General features: G+C 41.8%; 1 protein-coding gene across 1 annotated transcript; it reads right to left on the bottom strand.

The window, feature by feature from the left end:
* Positions 1-431: 431 nt before the first annotated feature.
* Positions 432-19,143, bottom strand: si:ch211-146m13.3 (junctophilin-3). Its single transcript, XM_038702136.1, has 5 exons — positions 17,555-19,143; positions 9,067-9,847; positions 8,441-8,565; positions 5,380-6,626; positions 432-2,230 (listed from the first exon to the last, which is right to left on the bottom strand). The coding sequence occupies exons 1-5, from the start codon at positions 17,934-17,936 to the stop codon at positions 2,150-2,152; spliced, it is 2,616 nt and encodes an 871-aa protein (XP_038558064.1). The 5' UTR covers positions 17,937-19,143; the 3' UTR covers positions 432-2,149.
* Positions 19,144-19,621: the final 478 nt, after the last annotated feature.

The following is a 19,621-nucleotide window of genomic DNA, read 5'->3' on the forward strand; positions in this document are numbered from 1 at the left end:
ACCAACTGAGCTAACAGGGTACACTGACTTAAATGATCTAAAAACAATTGGCTTGATGCCAAACTTACTTTACAACCCCTGTACTAGACTATTGTTTTCTCAAGATCTCTAATTAATTATGTCATTATTTTTAGAAAACAAAGTTTCGTTATCTCGAGAAAATGATCCTGTTATCACGGGTAAATAAAATGTATGAATGTATGGCCGCCTAGGGCTTCCGTATAAATCAACTGAGAAACTGTTTACAGATAAAATAAAATAACCAGATTCAAATGTCTGTAGTATTTAATCTCAATCATTAAAAAATCATTAAAAAATTCAGTATAGCCATGAATCCCTCCTAGTCATTGATTTGTTCAGCTCTTCACCACCTTTATGAAACTGAATGGATTGAACAGGGCGTGACAGCAGCAATAACCACACCAAACTCATTAATTTCAAACATTTCATTATTTTCTCCACATTAACTTCGAAACAACCTCATAAACCAAAGAGTAAGAAAGAGCATGCTCGGGCATGCAATGATGTCACAACATGATGATGCCACTGGGTGCGAAGTATAAAACATACAGTAGCAGAGAGTTTCTTTTTATATCATTCATAAACTCGGGACGTTTCAGTATCCACTGAGAATTAAAAGCTAGCGTTTTATTTTACACTGCTCTCCATGTCTCACGTAGCCTTGTGTTGCTGGATAGAAGAGACGAGAGGGAGAAACTCACAAACTGACACCAGATTGAGCAGGCTGAACAAACATGCTGAAAAAAATCTCATCCGGCCCAGAAAGTGTCTGGAAATGACACCGTAGAAACCCCATTTTTCCCTTTTTGACTGGTCCAAAAGGGGGACTGGGAGAGAGAGACAAAACAGTGCATGCCATTTCAGAGTGAAAGGGAGGTTTTTGGGGTCAGGAGTAGGGGTGGTGGGTTGGGGAAGGTTGGGGGTCACCTTTCTTAATGTCGGAGGTTATTCGTCTCCTCTTATCCTGCCCACGTAGGGTGTTTATCTAGGGGTTTTTTAAATAAATTTGAGACGGAAAAATTAATAAATACGAGGCACTCAGCATTCTCTCTGTCTTGCAAACTGCAAAAAAGTAACAAACTTGAATAATAATGACACATACACATATATAGTAGAATTAGTGGTTATAACATAACAGTCTCAAGGCTGTACAAATCCTCCTCAGTATGTCAGCTCTTAAATGTGTGTGTTTTTTGTGTGTGAACGTGTGTGTGTGTGTGTGTGTGTTTTCACTTAACAATAAAGTCAGGAAGTTCCTCGAGGTTTAGACTCGTGGGTCCTGGGAGCGTGTGTTTGGTCGCTGACATTTGAATCGTGACTCAAACGTGAATCTGACGCGGTCAGATTCTGTGATTTGATTTGGACGTGAAGTGTCGCAGGCGCTGATTTCCAAAATCTCCGCCAACAGGTGCGGCGCGACAGGAAGTGACGACAAGCAGGATGGAGTGCGTACAAATGAGGACAGAAACAGTGATGTTAAAGGGATAGAAAAATGCACTTTTAAAACCCCACACAGCCTCATGCAATGGTTGTGTGTGTTTGTGTAGTTCGTAGTGGAAAAAAAAAGAAAAGAATAATGACGGAGCCCTTTAAAATGGATCTACTCTTGCAGCATAGTTCTGCATGTAGCGCATAGTGCAGAGACTGGTGAATGGGGCTGACAGGGGTAAAAGGCAAAAGGGGTTATTGTCTGTGGGGTTTAGGATGGAGTTTGCATGTTTCTCATGATAACCAGGAAACAAGGGTTGCTATATTCTTGTCTAGAGTGATGGAAAAATGGGCAAAACTGCCTGTGCCATCTCCAGTCCATTTAACCGTAGCTGATGGACGCTCATGCATGTGTGTCCCGATACGCCACGCTAGTTTAAAGCTGCACTCTTAACTTTCTTACTTTTTTCCTATGGTAGCAAGCTTAAAATAAGCATTTGAAAAACAATGGTGCTTTCATAGAAACTCAAATGGGCTTCAACAGAGGTGAAAAGACCAGTAGCAACAATAGAAAGGCTCTGCTGTGTCCGTCACTCGGGCCGCGGGCTCCAGTCGAATAGGCAGAATGTCCGTCTCAGTAAGTAATAATATAATATATTGTAGTTATCAATAAGTCTTAGTAGATCATACCTGTATAAGCTTAAATAAAGAAGTGAATGAAAAGAATGGCTACTCCAATATTGAGTAAAATGACCATAACCACCAGAATAGAGCTGGAGCCCTGGAAGACAAAGAGAGGAGAGAAGAAGCATGTTATTGGAGTTAAATATCTCAGTGGAAACATCTGTAAGAACAACATGCATTCAGACTCAACGGAAGTCTGGGAAACAGACAAAAAGAGCCAAAGACTCCAAGAAAAACAACATATTTCAACAAATGGCAGTTCAAAAATGACTGAGTTGTTGTTTGTCATTTCAACAATCCCTGCTGTGGAACATGATAAAAGTAAGTACATTTGCTCATGTACCTTACTTTTTACTGCACCGCAGCTTTAGTTACTAGTTACTTTACAGAACATATGATCAATTTATAAAATATTATACTGTGCTGTAGATTAAACTATCTAACAGTATATAATAGTATATAACTGTAGTTAAATTTTTTTCCACCTTGACCAGCTGCAACGTTAAAATGCTGCTTAGTTGTTGGATCATCAGTAATGATAAAAATATGATATATTTAATAATATAACTCTCTGAAAGGAACCATTCTGCCCAACAAGTACTGAAAAAATAAAGAGTATTTCTTTGCAGAAGCAGAGTCTTGAAAGGAAGAGTGCAGAACACGATTTTGTTGCTCGGATTATTTATAAATCCTCTGTTTATGTTACAACCACCAGTTTAATTTTTTTCTTTAGTTTGGTGTGGCAAACGGCTCTAAATACTACAATACCTATGAGCCTTAGCTGCTGTTGCTGTGGAGAAGAAGCCAGTCAGAGTCATGAATCAAAACTGTAACAGACTCAAAACTTTTCATCATTCTGGACAAAATAGGGCTGGGCGATATGGCCATAAATGTTATCACGATAAAAACATTTAATATCATTCGATATCGATAATTATCACGATAAATGTCAAGGTTAATTATGTGGTTAAACTTTTCTTTATGGTCAGAATGGGACAAACGCTTGATGCCAACCAGTGGATCACTAATCTGAGGAACAACATTCAAAACTATTATGATAGACATTTTTTTAACAAATATGATTAGTAAATATTTTTTCAGTCCCTTTTCCTTATCAAAATAAATATTTTAACAGAAAACTTAGGCGCTAATTTGTTCGTGATTCAAATAAATTAAACCAACTATTTATTGACGATATATTGAACATTTATTATATTGATATTGAGGAAAATTATATTGCGATAATTATCATTAATGTTTTATTGCACAGCCTTAGGACAAAAACAGCCAGAAAGAATTAATGAATTCTTAAAGCCGTGCTGACAACATTTCATTTTTGTCTAAATCTGACTGACCACCAGCAGGCGATTAGCTTAGCTTAGCATGAAGACTAGAACCAGCAATGGTGGACACTAATCCTGTACAGATATCATTGTTAAATTTTGTTCCTTCAATTTAAATTTCTACTTAAGTCAAAGCACAAAAGTACCTGCTTTCAAAAAGTTCTGTTAGTATGGTTATGTTTGTCAGGGGCTGCTGACATGACAAAAAAACACATTCCTATTTATGAAACAATGGCATTTTGCAACTGTTATACTATTATATATTATTAGATTATTATTAATCATGCATTAATGTAAAAGCAGGATTTTACTGTTGTAGTTGGTCGATTAACTATTTTGTATCAGACTGCAATTAATGATTATTTTAATTTTGGATTAATCCGCTGGTCATTTCCTCCATTAATCGATTGTTAAACTTCTGAAAATAGTGAGAAATGTTGCATAATTGCCCAAAGTGACACCTTCACACTGCTTGTTCTGTCAGTCCAAACCTCAAAATGATTAAAAATACATAAAAATAATAAAAAGGGAAAAGCAGCAAACCATGAAATGTTTTTCCATGAAAAGTGACTGCCTGTTTCATAAACTCCTCATTTGTTTTGTGTGTAAAAATCTTACTTTGTAAAGTAACTGAAGCTGTCAGATAAACATAGTGGAGTAAAATGTTTCGCTCTGAGATGTAGCGGAGTAGAAGTAGAAACAGAAGAAGAAAATACTCAAGTAAAGTAACAGTTAGACTGATACGGTGGAGAACAGTAGCTCAGGCGTCAGGCTAGCAAATATCGGTGTTCTCTGGGAATCTTCCAAGGTTGAGTCTTACAAGAACTTACTGGCTCCAACATTACACCAGATAGATTTGTTGTTCTAGGTTAAGGCCAGTTAAAGATGACCTAAAAGTAACACCTACATCAGCGGTTGGCATCGGCTCTGGCCCTATTGTTTTGATAGCAGAAAAATAAAAAATAAATAAATTGATAGCGGCTGTTGCTGTTACAGTTACTCACATAATCACTTCCTGTGATTGTGCCTCCAAAATAAAAGTGCGACAACTTTTTGTGCAGCACTGCTTTACGACAAGTTTATTGAGAGCTTTTACTTTGAAGAAATCTGAACTACATTCAAAAGAGACTCTGGCCTGCTTGACACACCCGTCAGTAAAGTAAAGTGTGATTGGATTCCCCTGAATTTCCTCAGGGAAATGAAAAGAAGCGTCCGTAGATTTATGGATGCGGATCAAACGATGTTACGCACATGCTTTATTGTAAGCATGTGCAAAAGTGTCATCACAATCGATTTGTTTAAAAAGGTAGAAAAAAATACCTGCAGTTAGTTGGAATCGATCTTACAACCTTCCTATCGGGAGTCTCGCACAGTACTGACTAAGCTAAACATGCTCACAAATATACAAAGATTTAAAATAATTTGACTTAGACAAATTTTTGGCCCAATGCCAGACTTATTTGCCGACCGCTGACCTACATGAACCAGGGGGAAGACAGAAACATAAAAGGGACCAAAAGATGTCCTCCTTCAGATTTGGTGTTGGCATTTGATGTGTTCACATGTATGCTGGCACTTTGTGTCTCCTCGGGCGGGCTCAATAAACCACGCTATGATAAGTCGTCATCAGACTGAACTGAAATTGGCTCACAATAATTCTTCAACACACTGGGAAGCAGGGGAAACTGCTGGCTCTGTTGCACCTCACTTGTTTAATCCACACGAACTAAATTTTACATTTTACAAACTCTTGGCATGTAAGCGTATTTCCCAAACATTTCAACTTACTCCTTAATTCAATTGTTATAACCCTTGAGCAATTAAAGGGATCATAATAAAAATGGATCCTTACATGTCTAAACACAGAAACAGACGACTTCATACTGTTACTGTGACGACTTACTGAGTTTGATTTGAGGGTGAGATGCTCTCCTTCCTGCTCCAGAGTGATGGGCTGAGACTTTAGGGGAGGGGAGAGAGTGACGTCCCTGTGCAGCGGCCACTCCTCCAGCTCTGCCCCCACATTCAGGTTGTCCAGCATCTGTACAGAGTCCATGGATCCCTCTCTGACTGGCCGAAGGACTCGGGATCGCAGCCTGCTGTTTTTAGGGGCCGGGGAGTCCTGACCCAGCCCCTGAGACGTCTGCGAGTCCGGACACTGAAGCCTCATGTCAACCGTATAGTCATTCATCCTCTCCTCGTCCTGCTCTGTGAGGCGTGAGTGGGCGGGGCTCCACCTAAGGGTGCTTTCAGCGGTCCAGCCCCCGGTGAGGCCATCTAGCCTTTGGTCGATTACAGCATGCTCGTTAAGCTTGTGGTTGGAGGGGTTGTGCTGCTTTGAATGGTGGTTGGAGTAGACATGCTCTCGAGGGTTGTAACTAGAAGAGACGTGGTCCTTTGCATTGTGATTAGAAGAGATATAATCTTGGGACTTGTGATTGGACGAAGCATGCTCAGAAGTCTTGTGATTGGACATGTTATGTTCCAAGGCCTTGTGATTGGATAAAATGTGCACCTGCGGCTTGTAGTTGGAAGAGACATGCTCGCAGGCCTTGTGATTGGTGGAAGAGTGATCCCATGTTTTGTGATTGGAGGACGAGTACTCCCTTGACTTGTGATTGGAAGAGGTTTGCTTGGACGGCTTTTGGTTGGACAGGGAGTGCTCCCACGCTCTGTAGGAGGACGCGTGCTCCCGGGACTTGTGATTGGACAAGGATTTCTCCCGTGGTTTGTGGTTGGACAAAGGGGCTTGCTCGTGGCCGTTAATTTGGCCCTCCTGCTCCTCCAGAAGGGACGGTGTAGTGGACCGGCTGCTGCCTCCTCGGTCCGGATACATGTCGTCAGTCCAATTGTTAGCCCCTCCCCTCGGCAGATCCATCCCCCGCCCCTCCACCAGCACCTGGATCTCGGCCCCGCCCAGATCGTCCACAGCGCCCTGTCGCATGAAGCAAGCATTCCTGGGACGATGGGCGTGCTTGGGTGGGCTGTGGGGGGGCGGGGTGGGTACGCTCAGCACGGGGCTGAGATCAGGTGTTATTACAGGCGGCGTGGTGTCCGGTGTGCACAGCTCCGGACTGTCTGTTCCTGTCGAGATCACCTCGTGGTCTTTGTCCTTGGCGTCCTGGTGCTTGGGCCTCTGACATTCGAGCCCTGCAAACACAGTTAGCACAATAGCACCGGTGAAGTGATTTGGCACCAATCCACGGCGAGTCCATCAGACCCACAGAGTGTGTGTGTCAGTGCTGTTAGCATGCAGGGTAACAAAAAAGGAGAGAAAAGCTGCACACAAACTGGATCTTGTGCCGGCAATCACGGCTGGCTTAGAGAGGATTATTGGAGTGAATACACTTGATTTAGTTTAAATTCTCATAGGCTAATCATTTGAAGTCTGGTGTTTATTATGAGATCAAAATATGTCTGTAAACACTGAGCCTAGCACATACTGTAAATCCACTTATTTTTATTTAATCTTTAAAAGTTCAGGTACTAATAAATGCCTTTATGTAGATTTTAAATTAAGATAAAGAGTGCAATTCATTCAATTCAAGTCATTTGCTGCCTTTTTTTATGTAGTCACGACTCGGGTCTCTGGAGGAAATCAAGCAACATAAGGTGGACAGACATTTGGCACAAACTTAAACTGTAAAACAAAAAACAAAAAACAAAAACAGTAACACTGTTATATTTTTAAATGTAAAATAGCTCTTGTTGAAGTTAATACACAAACAGTAAAGTAATAGTATAAAGCGAAAGCGATCACTTTTGTGTTTTGAGTTTTATCACCTGGATCTGCTCACCTGAGCAATTTAGCAAATTTCAGCTCTTTGCTTCGGTTTTCTGGTTTCACTATTTCAGTTCAGTCACATGGGTCTGGAGTTCGATTCCCACTGTGGTACATCCGCCTATGTGTCCCTGAGCAAGACACTTAACCCCTAGTTGCTCCAGAGGTGATCAGTCGCTGACATATATAGCAATTGTGAGTTGCTTTGGATAAAAACTTCAGCTAAATGAATAAATGTGACTGTTTTCAGCAGACAGACAAGCTGTTTAACATAGAGGAGCCTTTGGCAGAAAAGGCAAATATTTTGCATACATTAATCAGGTAGCCAGAAACACGACTCCATTTGAATGCTAATGTTGCTCTGTGTCTGCTGAGAGCAAGAGTAAATAGATAATTATTTATTTAGGCGATAATGTCAGAGTTGTGTTTAATTAGAGTGTGTAATTAATGCAGCTTTAAATTAAATTCTGCAGTTTAAAATCCACTACAATTATTAATAATCTTTTAAAAAAAAATTCATTTAGCTTTCGCTTTTATTCAAAGCGACTTACAATTGCTATTATTATTATTATTATTATTAATAAACTGACACTGTTAACAGGCTGTCTGTTGAAGAGTGTGACACATCACATGAATCATTTAATATAATAAAATATACACTGATTTAGGGCCGCAACTAATGATTCTTTCCTTGATTAATCAATGTTTATAAAAATTTCAAAAAACTGTGAAAAATGCCAGTTAGAAAAGCATCAAATCTTCATATTCGAGAAGCTGGAACCAGCAAAAGAAAACTAAAATGATGAAATGATGAACCAGCTATTTTTATTTTCTGTGTATCAACTAATCAATGAATCAGTTTAATTTTGCAGCTTTACAGTGATTACATTAATAGTATATTATCAGATTAATATGATTATATTAAGCAATTTCACTTGGTTTCAGCTTGGTTGTCAAACACTTGCAGGTTTAAAAATTTATTTTTATATCACATGTATCATAAGAGCCAGTAGTGTAATATAAATTAATCTGTCTGACGATACAATAATAAGGCAGTCTTTGTGTTTAAAAGGTCAAAAATATTAATGTAGTTCTGCATTGCAAACATGTCACTGAAATAATTGGGATGTTATCCAACATCACGTGAACAGAGCAGCATGTGTGAAAGCTTGGACCGGCTCACCGTTTCCATAGATGTGGAAGGAGGGGGAGAGCTCTTTGGCAGCTATCCGGGCCAGTCGACACTCCTCCATGGCCTTCTGCGCCACTCCTTCAGCTGCCTCCGCCTTCCCACGAGCGTGGCTCATCCTGAACGGGACAGGTAGAAATCACTGCAGTCAAACCAGCTGAAGCTGTAAAGGTTATTAGCAACTCTGTACGTGTGAAGCCCTGCTTTGTTTGGCCTCATTTAAGTCAAATCTGCCTTTGAAATGTGTTTGACTTAGAAGTAGGCTTTTTAAGTGTGACTGGCACTTTTTCATTTAAACCTCTAAACCAAAAAACAACACCAGCTATTTTTTGATATTTAGAGATTATGTAAAAGCATAAGTCAGATGCTGAAACCAACAACTTGATGTATGAAAAACTTTCTGTGCCACAAACCAACAATAAATGTTACTGCCTTGTGATAAAAGCTCATGACCTTCGATGTCAATCATGACTTCAAGACATAAAATGATGTTTATTTGATTTATTTATTGCTGTTAAAGACTTTTTCTCACTTCATATTTCCATCCATTCATTCAGATTCAGTGATTCTATATTTGGTGCAGATCCCCTACAAGTGTTGCTGAAAAGGGAACATCTTACCTTGACATGGCAATCTCTGCTTTCTGCTTGGCGATATCTGCGGCCTTCTCGGCAGCTTCAACAGCCCGGTCCACCTTCTCTCTGATTTTACTGGCCCTCAGCGGGATCAGGTTCTTGCGTTTGCCGCTCACCAACGCATTCTGCTTGTACTTTCCTTCCTCCTTGGTGCCATCAGGGAAGGTGGTGCATCCATATCCGTGCCTCTTATTCCCCACCCATTCGCCTTCATAATGGAGGCCGTCCGAGCGCCGGCTCACGCCCCAGCCAGCTCTCTGGTCGCTCCGCCACTCGCCAGCGTACATTTCTGTGACAGTGGCGTCCACAGGGGCGCCCTGTTCACTCTCACTGGCGTTGGAGTGGATGTCAGATGCAGCAGAGCTGACGGTGCTCATGCCAGCCTCGCTGCAGAAAGAGCTCTGCTTGCTGAGCTGACTGGCCAAGGAGCTTTTGGACTCAGAGCGCCGTAGCTTCAGGCCGCTCAGGATGGACTGGCGGAAGCGGCCTTTTCTCTTCCTCTGGCGTTCAGCTTCACTTGGAGCTGTCAGAGCGAACCCACCTCGTCCCACAGGACTCCCCGCCAGCCCGGCCACCACCCCGTCAGTGGGCGTGGTGGCCGTGCCGTCCTCCAGCACAGCCGGAGGGCCGTGGCTGTGCTCGGAGCGGAGGGAGTTTATGGACGTTCGCAGAGGGAAGAGGATGACGGCCGCCATGCCGTACGGTACACTCTGCCGCACGCCATAGCCATGACGCATCCCAGCCAGCCACTGGCCTTGGTATGTTCCTGAAAGACAAACAGAGACACAGTGAGAGTCAGGACGTCACTCGGGCCTCCACTTTGGCCCAGACTGAAATCTCAGCAACTGCTGGATAGATTTCTATGAAACTTTGTAAAGATATTCATGTTTCCCAGCAGATGAATCCTACTGACTTTGGGGATCGCTGGACTTTTCCTCTAGAGCCACCATGAGGTTACCATTTGCGGTTTTGAGTGAAATATCTCAACAACTATTTGATGTCCCTCTCAGGTTGAATTGTAATAACTTTGATGACACTCTGACTCGTCTTGAGACATTTCACTAAAAGCCAAAGCTGTCAATTTATCATCAGAGGAAAAGTCCTCTGGGGATAGTTTATACAGAATTCCATGGCGATCCATCAGATAGTTGTTAAGAAATTTCAGTCTGAACGAAAGTGGTGGACCAACTGACAGACAGACCAGTGTTGCCCCCCCCCAGAGCCATGCATGGCTAAAAGGTACTATAGTAGTAATCAGCCTCTCCTGATGTGGACTGACAGAAGGGGTACAATTATTCCATGTGGTGGGAGGTATAAGTGTATTGTGACATGCAACAGAGACCATTTGCATGTATTATCCTTGTGTGTAACGTTTTTTGTGGCTGGAAATAAATCTTTGAAATAATTCAGTGCCAAACTGAGGTATGTTGGCACAACATTAAAGCTGTGAAAATAAATCAAAGAAACACTTGGCATAAACCCAGAGTAACACCAGATATTTGGCAAGTACAAAATTATGTACGTTCTAAAAACTGACCACGTTTTAGTATTTATCGAGTGAATCGGACGTCTTTGTGCCTGAGATGTTTAAGATTTGTCAGTTTAGACAGAAGGGGTGTATGGAAGTCAAACCAACATACTGTAAGAGTGTGTGATGTGTTCAGTGGTGGATGAACTACTCAGATCCTTTACTAAAGTAAACGTACTGATACCAGACTGTATAAAAATACATAAAGTCCTGTACTGAAAATGTTACTTAAGCAAAGGTATCTAATGAAAATGTACTGAATGTAAAAAAAGTAAAAGTACACTGTGCAATAAAATGTCCCCTGAGACTGTGATAATATTATATATTATATCATTAGAATATTATTCCTCAAGCATTCATGTAAATGTAGGATTTCACTGTTGTAGTTGTTGAGTATTTTTATTATGGATTAATCTGCTGATTATTTTCTGTAGAAATGCCATCACAGTTACCCAGAGCCCAAAGTGACACCTTCACAACGCATGTTGTGTCCAGCCAACAGCCCAAAGCAACAATACATTAGAATAATTAAAAGGAAAAAGCTGAAAACTTAAATGATTATCCAAATAGTCAAAATATATATATATAAACACACACACTGTTATGGCTCAGAGGCCACAGCAAATAGAGGAAACCACGCTTAAGGGATTACCAGAAAAAGGAGGTTTATTAACAAAAGTAATTTAATTTTTTATTTATACATTTTTGATTGTAAAAATCTTAATATGTAAAGTAACTTGTAACTAAAGCTGTTAGGTAAATGTTGTGAAGTAAAAAGTACAGTATTTCCCTCTGAGATGTGGTGGATTAAAAGTAGAAAGTGGCATGAAAATAAAAGTGCAAGTACTAAGGTAAAATACTTAAATGTACTTAGTTACATTTCACCACTAGATAAGTTGAAGTGTGAGCAATGTGACAGTTTCATTATTTGTAAAACAGAAGAACAAGACTTTTTGTTCCACAATAATAATAAAACCCTTTCTTGTACATAAACATTTAAAGTTGAAACCACAGAGGTTCCCACATGTCATGTCCTCTCACTCATCGTCTTCATCTACGCCAACAAAAAAACTAAACTGCAATCGACACCTGGACCTCCAGGAAGGAGGAGAGTTCCCTGGAGAAACTTTAATACAAAGCAGTCCTGCTGTAGGGAGAGGTCAACATCTTACTCTCTTCAAATCCCCACGGTGGTCAGAAGGAGAGCTGAAGCAGATCCAGTTTCATATTTCTGGGCAGGAAACGCGACTGCCTCCTGTTCCAACTCGCGATATGTCAATTTCGTTTAGAGGAAAGCTCGACAGCAGCCGCTCCTGCTGACAAAGCTGGAGAGCTTTATGTTATGAAAGGCATTTTAACAGCTGTCTACACTTCCTTTGTGTGGTCAGGGCTCAGCCTCAGTTTTTCCTGACACGACTGACTCAGAGAAAGAATTAATCAATCAAGCAAGGTGACTGACACTAGGGCTGCATCTAACGATTTTTACTTTAATTACCTGCTTCATTAAAAAAAACAGAACAATCACCATCTGAGTTACCCAAAGCCCAAAGTCAGGTCTGACTCACTGTCGAAAAAAATATATTTAGTTTACAATGATATAAGAATTCTCACATTTGAAGCTGGAGCTGCAGCTAAGGTTGGTGTTTTTGCTTGAAAAGTCAATTGCAGATTATCAAAAGGCCAAAAGACAAAATTAAGTAAACTAACCCATAAAACTATAAACATTTTAAACATGAAATCGGCCTACTGATCATTATACGTAGATCTGGATGGTTAAAATGTTATAATAAAAAGTAAAAATCTATTTTTGCGTTGATGAAACGACTTCTGTTAGAATTTAAAACGGACCCAATCTGAACGCCCCATGAAGGAGCTACCCGTCACATAACGTGCCATTTTTCAAGTTTTTCACATCTTTCTCGGTTCTTAGCCCAAATTGACAAATAGTCGCTTTGAACTCTAATAAATGTGCAGCTTCAGTCATTCTTACAGAAGCCCTGTGTTAAACATACTGCATGCATTTGGCCACATAAATCTATTTCCCGTTGAGACTGGCAGGATTAATGGACAATAAAAACAAACTCTTGTGCAAAGATGAATAATTTGTGCTTTTTGATTAATAATCTGTTTGCACAAATTTACAGAACTTAACAATAAATAATACTGTTAAAATTAAAACCCCAAATCTATAAGAAAGCATTTTGACATAATTGAAACAAAACCCAAGTGGCTCATTTAGATTTGATTGTCAGGCCTGACAACTTATTTTGCACGGTATGAAAGCAGCACAAGCACATTTCTTTGGTTACTAAGGGGCAGCAGAAGAAACCCAACATTTACCTGTTATCACCTCTTATGGTAAACGTGTTAGCAAACTTATTTATTTAGCCTTCTTACACAGAGCAACATTAATTTAGAGTCGTATTTGTGAGGATCTCATGAATGTAAGTCCAGTTTTCTTTCTCTTTTAGCTCAGTTTTTGGTCTCCACCAGCTTCTGAGGGAAATATTTGGCTCTGTAGCTGCTGAATGCTCCACTATGTTCACCAGCTGGTCTCTAACTGTGTCTGGTATGGTCTGGGTATATCAGATGTTTTAATGCAGCTTACTGATGCTGCTGGAAATGACGTTGATGAGACTGAAGTGAAATAGTAAATAGGCCGTAAAACCAAAACAATGAGCTAAACGAAGCTAAAAGATGCATCGGTCAAGCTGAGGGTAATCTCAGAACCCACTGGCTATCGTCCGATGGTGATTTAGCAGTGACTATTGCTTTTATGTTTCCGGCGTAGCCAGCAGATATCCGGGTAACGGGACAAGACTTCCTGTTCTGTCTGCCGGTTATTGTTTACAGTCCAATTAGCAATCCGTCATTTAGCAATTAAATGCAGAAAAATTAACAAAAAAGATAATATCTGGGGTTCCAAGATTGATAAAAAGTGAAGTTGTTATCAGACGATAGCTGATGGTTTCTGACACTGCATTTCAGCTGATGCGTTGTGCCTCTCCACACAGACTGTTTACCTGCAAGCCTGTTAAACGTGATTGGTCAATACTACTTGGACTACAAACGAAACCAGAACACTTTGGCTACCAAAATCTTGTCTCTTGCATTCAGATTCTACCTTCATATGCAGATATCTGTTCATAGAGATGAGGCTGAGGGAAACTGCAGAGTCGGGTGATAATTATTTCATCATGTAAAAATTGAAATGACATCAGCCCAGTTAAGAAAAACTTCCTGAAATCCAGTTAATTTAACATCAGAACAAGCAAATATCTAATAGTTACACAGGAGCTTCACTCAGGCTGGTGGATCTTTTCAAATGATTGGCTGTGACAGAGCATGACTTCTCTTTAACAACCGATCAATCAGATATTTTTTACGCTCTTTGCCTCATCCTGAGGTCACTGTAAGAGGCATTTCCTGCTGATCTGCCATGAAGCTATACATGTGGTTAAAAATTGGTTACAGTTGTGCTGCTCTATTGCAGAGTCTGGATCTTATGGCTTTCTAATAGTGTAATTACAGCTTTTAAATGAATGTGGTCATTACTTTGTAGGAAATTACATAACTTTGGGCGTTTCCTCCGCAGCACAGCTAAATGTTCCTCACAAACTGACAACTACAACAACTCAGAGTGAAACAGGTTTAAATGAAGAAAAATAATCAGTAACAAAACTAACTAATCTGATTGAGCAGAAGACAAAGTGTTAAATCTTCGGAGAGACATTTTGGCTAATTGGCCATAGCTTTCTAAATTCACATTTAGGTTGACCTCAGTCAACACATGTCTTGCATTATTTTATTGTTGGTTCAGCATAGTAACATGGATTGATTCATTATCTCCAAAAACTTAATATTTAGTAAATAAAGTATAATTAACAACAGATTCTGTATTGTATTAGTATGTATGTGGAGCTGGAGCTGTCCGTGGTGCTGAAAACACTCTCGTAGACACACAGATGTATGAAAGGTTTACATTTTCTATTCTCTCTTTTATTCTAAATCTAAAACAGCCACGTTTTTACTGTGTCCCATTTTAATAAATGTGAATATTAACAGCATGTTCTGTAGTACTGTATTATTATATAGGATAATGTTTGTGCAGTGCTTATAATTAAACTTTACAAGAAAGCAAAATGTTTTTCCAAAGATTTGTTGTCTTTGGCTTTGAGCAGCTCCTCCATTATCTTTGTGCAATGCATTGTGGGAGAATAGTGTCCAACTACAGCACACTGAAATTTTTGTTTAGGATGCACAATTAATTTATTGACTTTTCTAGTCTGCAATGTTAGATTACACATTTAGGCATTAGAATATGCACAACTAAAGAACAATAACTAAGTCATAAGTCATAAAATGAATGTGGTGGAGTAAAAAAGTACAATATTTGCTCATTTAAATGTATAAAGTCGTTAAATTATAAGTACCTCAGAACTGTACTTCAGTACAGTACATGAGTAAATTTACATTACTAGTTACATTCCACCACTGGACATACTGGATATACAGGTAAAGTATACTGACTTTCTGTTTACTCTTTGCAAAAACAGCAATACATATTCATGTACACTGGGTCTGCTGACAAACAAACTCCAGCCACAGAATGATTTTGTTTTTTCACCCAAGTATTTTGCTGTATAAGTATTTTTTGTTTTCCCAGTTACCTTTTGTGACTCATCTTACTTACAAGTTTGTTCCTGAAGCGTTTTAAGGCTCCACAAACTAGATTCGCTCTTTGGCGACGGGAGCTGTCCGAGGTGCTGAAACATAAACCCGGACTGTGTCTCGCGCTCGTCGGACCTGTCTGCAGGTGCACGCGGCTGCATGTAGCACAATAACAATATGGTGTTATTATTAGGCTATTCTCATTTCTTAATAAGCACTTGCTCCGCTGACAGGCCTGTTGGTGAGTCTCCCGTGTGTCTGTGTGGAAAACAACGTCCTGCTCATTTATTGGGTTGTGGAAAAATGTGTCAGCTCGTGCGTGCAATGTTCATCTGTCGGCGGTCTTCCACGTGATCGGAAGAGAGGAGCAGAGCTGTGGCGTGACGCAGTCTTTTTAAATATATATTTATATGTGTTTTCTCCTCCACACCATCTTTGCTTTTTTACCTGTTAGAACAACCTGAAGGTGTAAGCCTTAATGCTCTCTCGCAGGGAGCGGTTTCAGGCCAACAACCTCCACCTTCACTGCAGCACCGACACACGGTGTTTTCATTCCACCTGCATCACTTATTGACCTCGCTTCCATCATCCGGGTCCCTGGCGCGGTGCTCGGAGGCAGCATCGGTTATCATACGGCCTAGATTACAAACCACCGAAATAAAATAAATAAATAATAAAATACCAGAAGCAGAGAGCCAATCAGAGAGCAGAAGAGCCTCGAGCTGGTCTCTAGTGACACGCTGACCTGCTGTCTCCGCGTGGCGACAGAGGGTGTGATGCAGAGGGGTGAAGATGTGTTTTTATACATCTGTGTAGTCTCTAAACACGAGTGATTCCAACATGGTTTCATTTCTAATATTAGACACACGCGTCCTCTTTTAACTTCCGCAGCCCGTCTCACTTGTTTTCTATAATCACCTGAAGGCTGATCAGATTGGAGTGCCCTCCTCATATGGGCATGGGCGGATTGTGAGAGGACAGGCCCCATGGGCACAGACATGTAAAAGGGCCCCACCCCTTGGTGTCTCCTAGTAGTCATTTAGATTCCAGGATTTCGCCAGCCTTTTTAGTTATTGTTGCGGTCTAAAATGCCTGATTTTGAGGCAGCTTTTCTAAAATATTGCGATGAAAGTTGCGATGTTTTGGTGTGTTTTTTTTGTAATGAAACTGTGGGAATAAGTGAAAACTGTAAAGGTAGATGTGATTTTCTTAACTGTAGAATTATAGTCATTAAACAGTCCCTCCAGGATTTTGCGGGCCTAACCGTGACGCGAACCCTGCAATTGGCAATTGACCGGGATGCAGCAGTCTGTGTCCCGGTGATTTGTCTCGCCTGACGTCCTCCAAGTGTTTCTGCCATTTTACGCGTATATATTTTGGGTTGGAAAAGTGTTTCTCAATAGATGATTTCCTTGTTGTTCAACCGCTAGACTGCACGTTTTGCAAAACAGTTTACCCCCGCATTCGTTAAGAAGATCCGGATATTGTTTTTCACTGTCCGTTTTTTATTTATCGACAAATGTGAGACGTTGGTATCACACGTGTCTGCTGCGTCTTGTAAACAAGGAAGTGACAAGCTCACATGTGACGCTTTGTGGGAAATGGCAATGATCGGTGAAATTCACGGAAAACGTCCGGTGACAGGTCGCGCTGAGATATGTTGAATTTGTGTTAATAGTTAGGACCGCGACATCGCAAAATCCTGGAGGGAATGTTTAGTGTCTCTTTGTAGTCATTGGAGTCATTTAAGTGTCTCATTTGGGTAACGTTGCATCTCTTTGTAGTTGTCTTGTGTGTAGTGACATTCTGCAGGTAAAGCACAACTGTCAGGTGCTGCTGACTGTTGAAAAACTGCAGCTGAACTTCAGTTTTTAGTTCAGACTGGAGATGAAGAGAAGCTTTCTGAATTAAAGCTTCCTGCCACAGCAGATCCACACCGACACTTTGCATACACAGTGTAATGAATACTAGTAGCACACTATCTAAAATGTTGCCCCTAACCCTTTGGGCCCCTGGGCCTGTGCCCGGTAGGCCTGCTCAGTAATTCATCGATGCCTGTGGATGTGACCTACATGTTATTTAAGTAGCCCAGGATTTTAGCAGCAGCTAAATTAGCAAGTCAGTCCATTTGCAGCCTAAAAATCTGTTTGTTGATGAGCAGCGATGCTTTATTCTGGCCTACATCTGATCTCTGATCTGGGGTTTGGTGTGAAAACAAAAGCTTTGGGAAGAAACATGGAGGCCAAAGTGGCTCTGAATCAGTAGCAGCCTTACCTCCATCAGAGTAGGTTTCAGTGCCGTATCCATCCTGCAGGCCATTACTCCACGTTCCCTCGTACCGGGCACCGCTAGCCGTGCTCTCCAGCTGCCCGTAGCGACCTTTGAACCCCTGGGTCCACTCCCCCCTGTACTCCCAGCGGCCCTTGCTCTCCACTCCGATGCCATGCCGCTTGCCCTGTGCCCAGGTGCCCTGGTAGCTGTTCCCGCTGGGCCACGTGTACACGCCCAGGACCTCGAAGCCGTGGCTCCAGGCACCCGCATACTCGCCCTGACCCTGGGGCCCCGTGCAAACCCCTCGGCCATGGGCCTTACCCTGCTCCCACCCCCCGCAGTACGACCCCCCGTCATCAAAGTCAAACCTGCCTCCAGTGGACATGCATGAAACAGGTTTAGGCAAATCCTTAGAACGTCAAGAAAAAGAAAAAACAGGAGCCTGGTTCACTCAGAAGGAGCAAAGAGGGAGGAGGCCTCGTTTGAATCTGGTAGCATGGAGGTACAGGGCCTCGACTCTCCCTCTCCTGTTAGTTTAGGATGTAAAACACCAGCTCCTCGTTATAAAAACAGGACGTGGCCCGGAGAGCATCACACCTTACAATGAAGAAGCAGCCTAAGCCTCAGCGACGGTTCTGGTGTGCACGCTGCTTCTCGTGCAGGCTCAGAGTGCTTCTCATCTTTCTCCTCCTCCACTTCCTCCTCCACTCTCCTGCTCCACGCAGCCTCGTAGTCGGGGATCTCGCCGGCCCGTCGCTTCAGCTGTGTAGCAGGGCGCTCCAGACAAGCGAGGCCTAGGCTTTTCCAGCAGTCTCAGAGGCCCACAGAGCAGCGGAGGCAGCAGCAGCGACAGAGCTCAGCTCAATCAGACATCACAGCATCCCCACGTCCCTGTCGCACCGGCACTCAGAGAGGGATACAGGACAGGGATGCTGCTGCACTTGTACGCCATTAAAAAAAATCAGAGGAGCAGAGAAGTTGGAGATATACCATGATGGCCTGGAAACAAGCAATTCAGGCTAACGCTCAGACACACACATCCACAACACACACACACACAGCCTCAGCCTCGCACACACACCTCGGCAGACATAACGGAGAGTGAATATCTCTCGTCTTATTTCCTCCCTCTCTCTCCTCTCTTCTCCGCTGTGATGTGAAGGTGAGGCTGCCTCTCTTCCTGGAGATGTGAAGAGAAAAAATTAATTATTCCTCTCCTCTTCCCTTTGTCCTCTCCGTTTCAGCACTCGCATGAACCTGGAGTGTTGTTATATCCCAAATCCACCAAGTCATCTGTCCTCTCTTGTTTTTCGGCCTCGCTCTTTCTCTTTCTATCTCTCTCTCTCTCTAAAATCTGCTCATTACAGGACTGTTCCACCCCAGCCAATACCCCTCCCCCACGCACACACACTGAACACACACTCCTTCGCTCGGCTCTTAAAGAGATAGAGACGGAGGGCTGGTACGAATAGCTGCATGTACGGGGCTCGCTGCTCTTTCCCTTTGGGGATACAGCCTGCTTTTCCTAATTATCCAGCCTCATTTCGCTTTCTCTCTCTCCCCCTCCTCTCTCTCTCTCCCTCTCTCACACTCCTCCTCCCAGACTGAAATCTGATCAGTCAGCAGTCTGTTTTCCTGATATCTGGATGTTTGCGAGCTCATTGATCCTGTGCCTGCCACTGTCACTTGAGTAAGCTTTACTGGAGACCACAGAGACCCAGACTGACCTTTCTTAAACAGCAACAAACCTGTCTGTCTGTTGGTATGATGCCAAAATTACAGGAGCTTCTGACAACCAAACACTGTCGTCATTACTTTCAGAGCGGTCACATGAAAAATATTTATCTAATCAATAACTGGAGCGGGAGAGTAATGGAAATCTTTCTGTCATTGAACACACCGTCTGCTGGATCGTATGGTAACCAGAAAATGGTGTCAAAGGCGGAACAAACTCTATATATCATTAATAAAGTGTGTAATACCCAAACCCGACCGAAGGTGAACTGGTTCACCCTCAGAGTAAAAAGTGAAGTAGAGTCAGGTAAATATAATTACAACAAATCAGACCAG

The sequence above is a fragment of the Micropterus salmoides genome, unplaced genomic scaffold, assembly GCF_014851395.1.
Source record: "Micropterus salmoides isolate LMB-PRFRI ecotype aquatic unplaced genomic scaffold, ASM1485139v1 Ms_hic_scaffold_6, whole genome shotgun sequence".
NCBI lineage: Eukaryota > Metazoa > Chordata > Actinopteri > Centrarchiformes > Centrarchidae > Micropterus > Micropterus salmoides.

Bases quoted from the DNA above. Each gene is read 5' to 3' on its own strand.
- si:ch211-146m13.3 (XM_038702136.1), bottom strand. From the start codon at position 17,936: ATGTCCACTGGAGGCAGGTTTGACTTTGATGACGGGGGGTCGTACTGC. The intron at 9,848-17,554 runs GTAAGGCTGCTA...TTTGTCTTTCAG, and splicing joins TGAAACCTACTCTGATGGAG to GAACATACCAAGGCCAGTGG. The intron at 8,566-9,066 runs GTAAGATGTTCC...TGTCCCGTTCAG, and splicing joins GCAGAGATTGCCATGTCAAG to GATGAGCCACGCTCGTGGGA.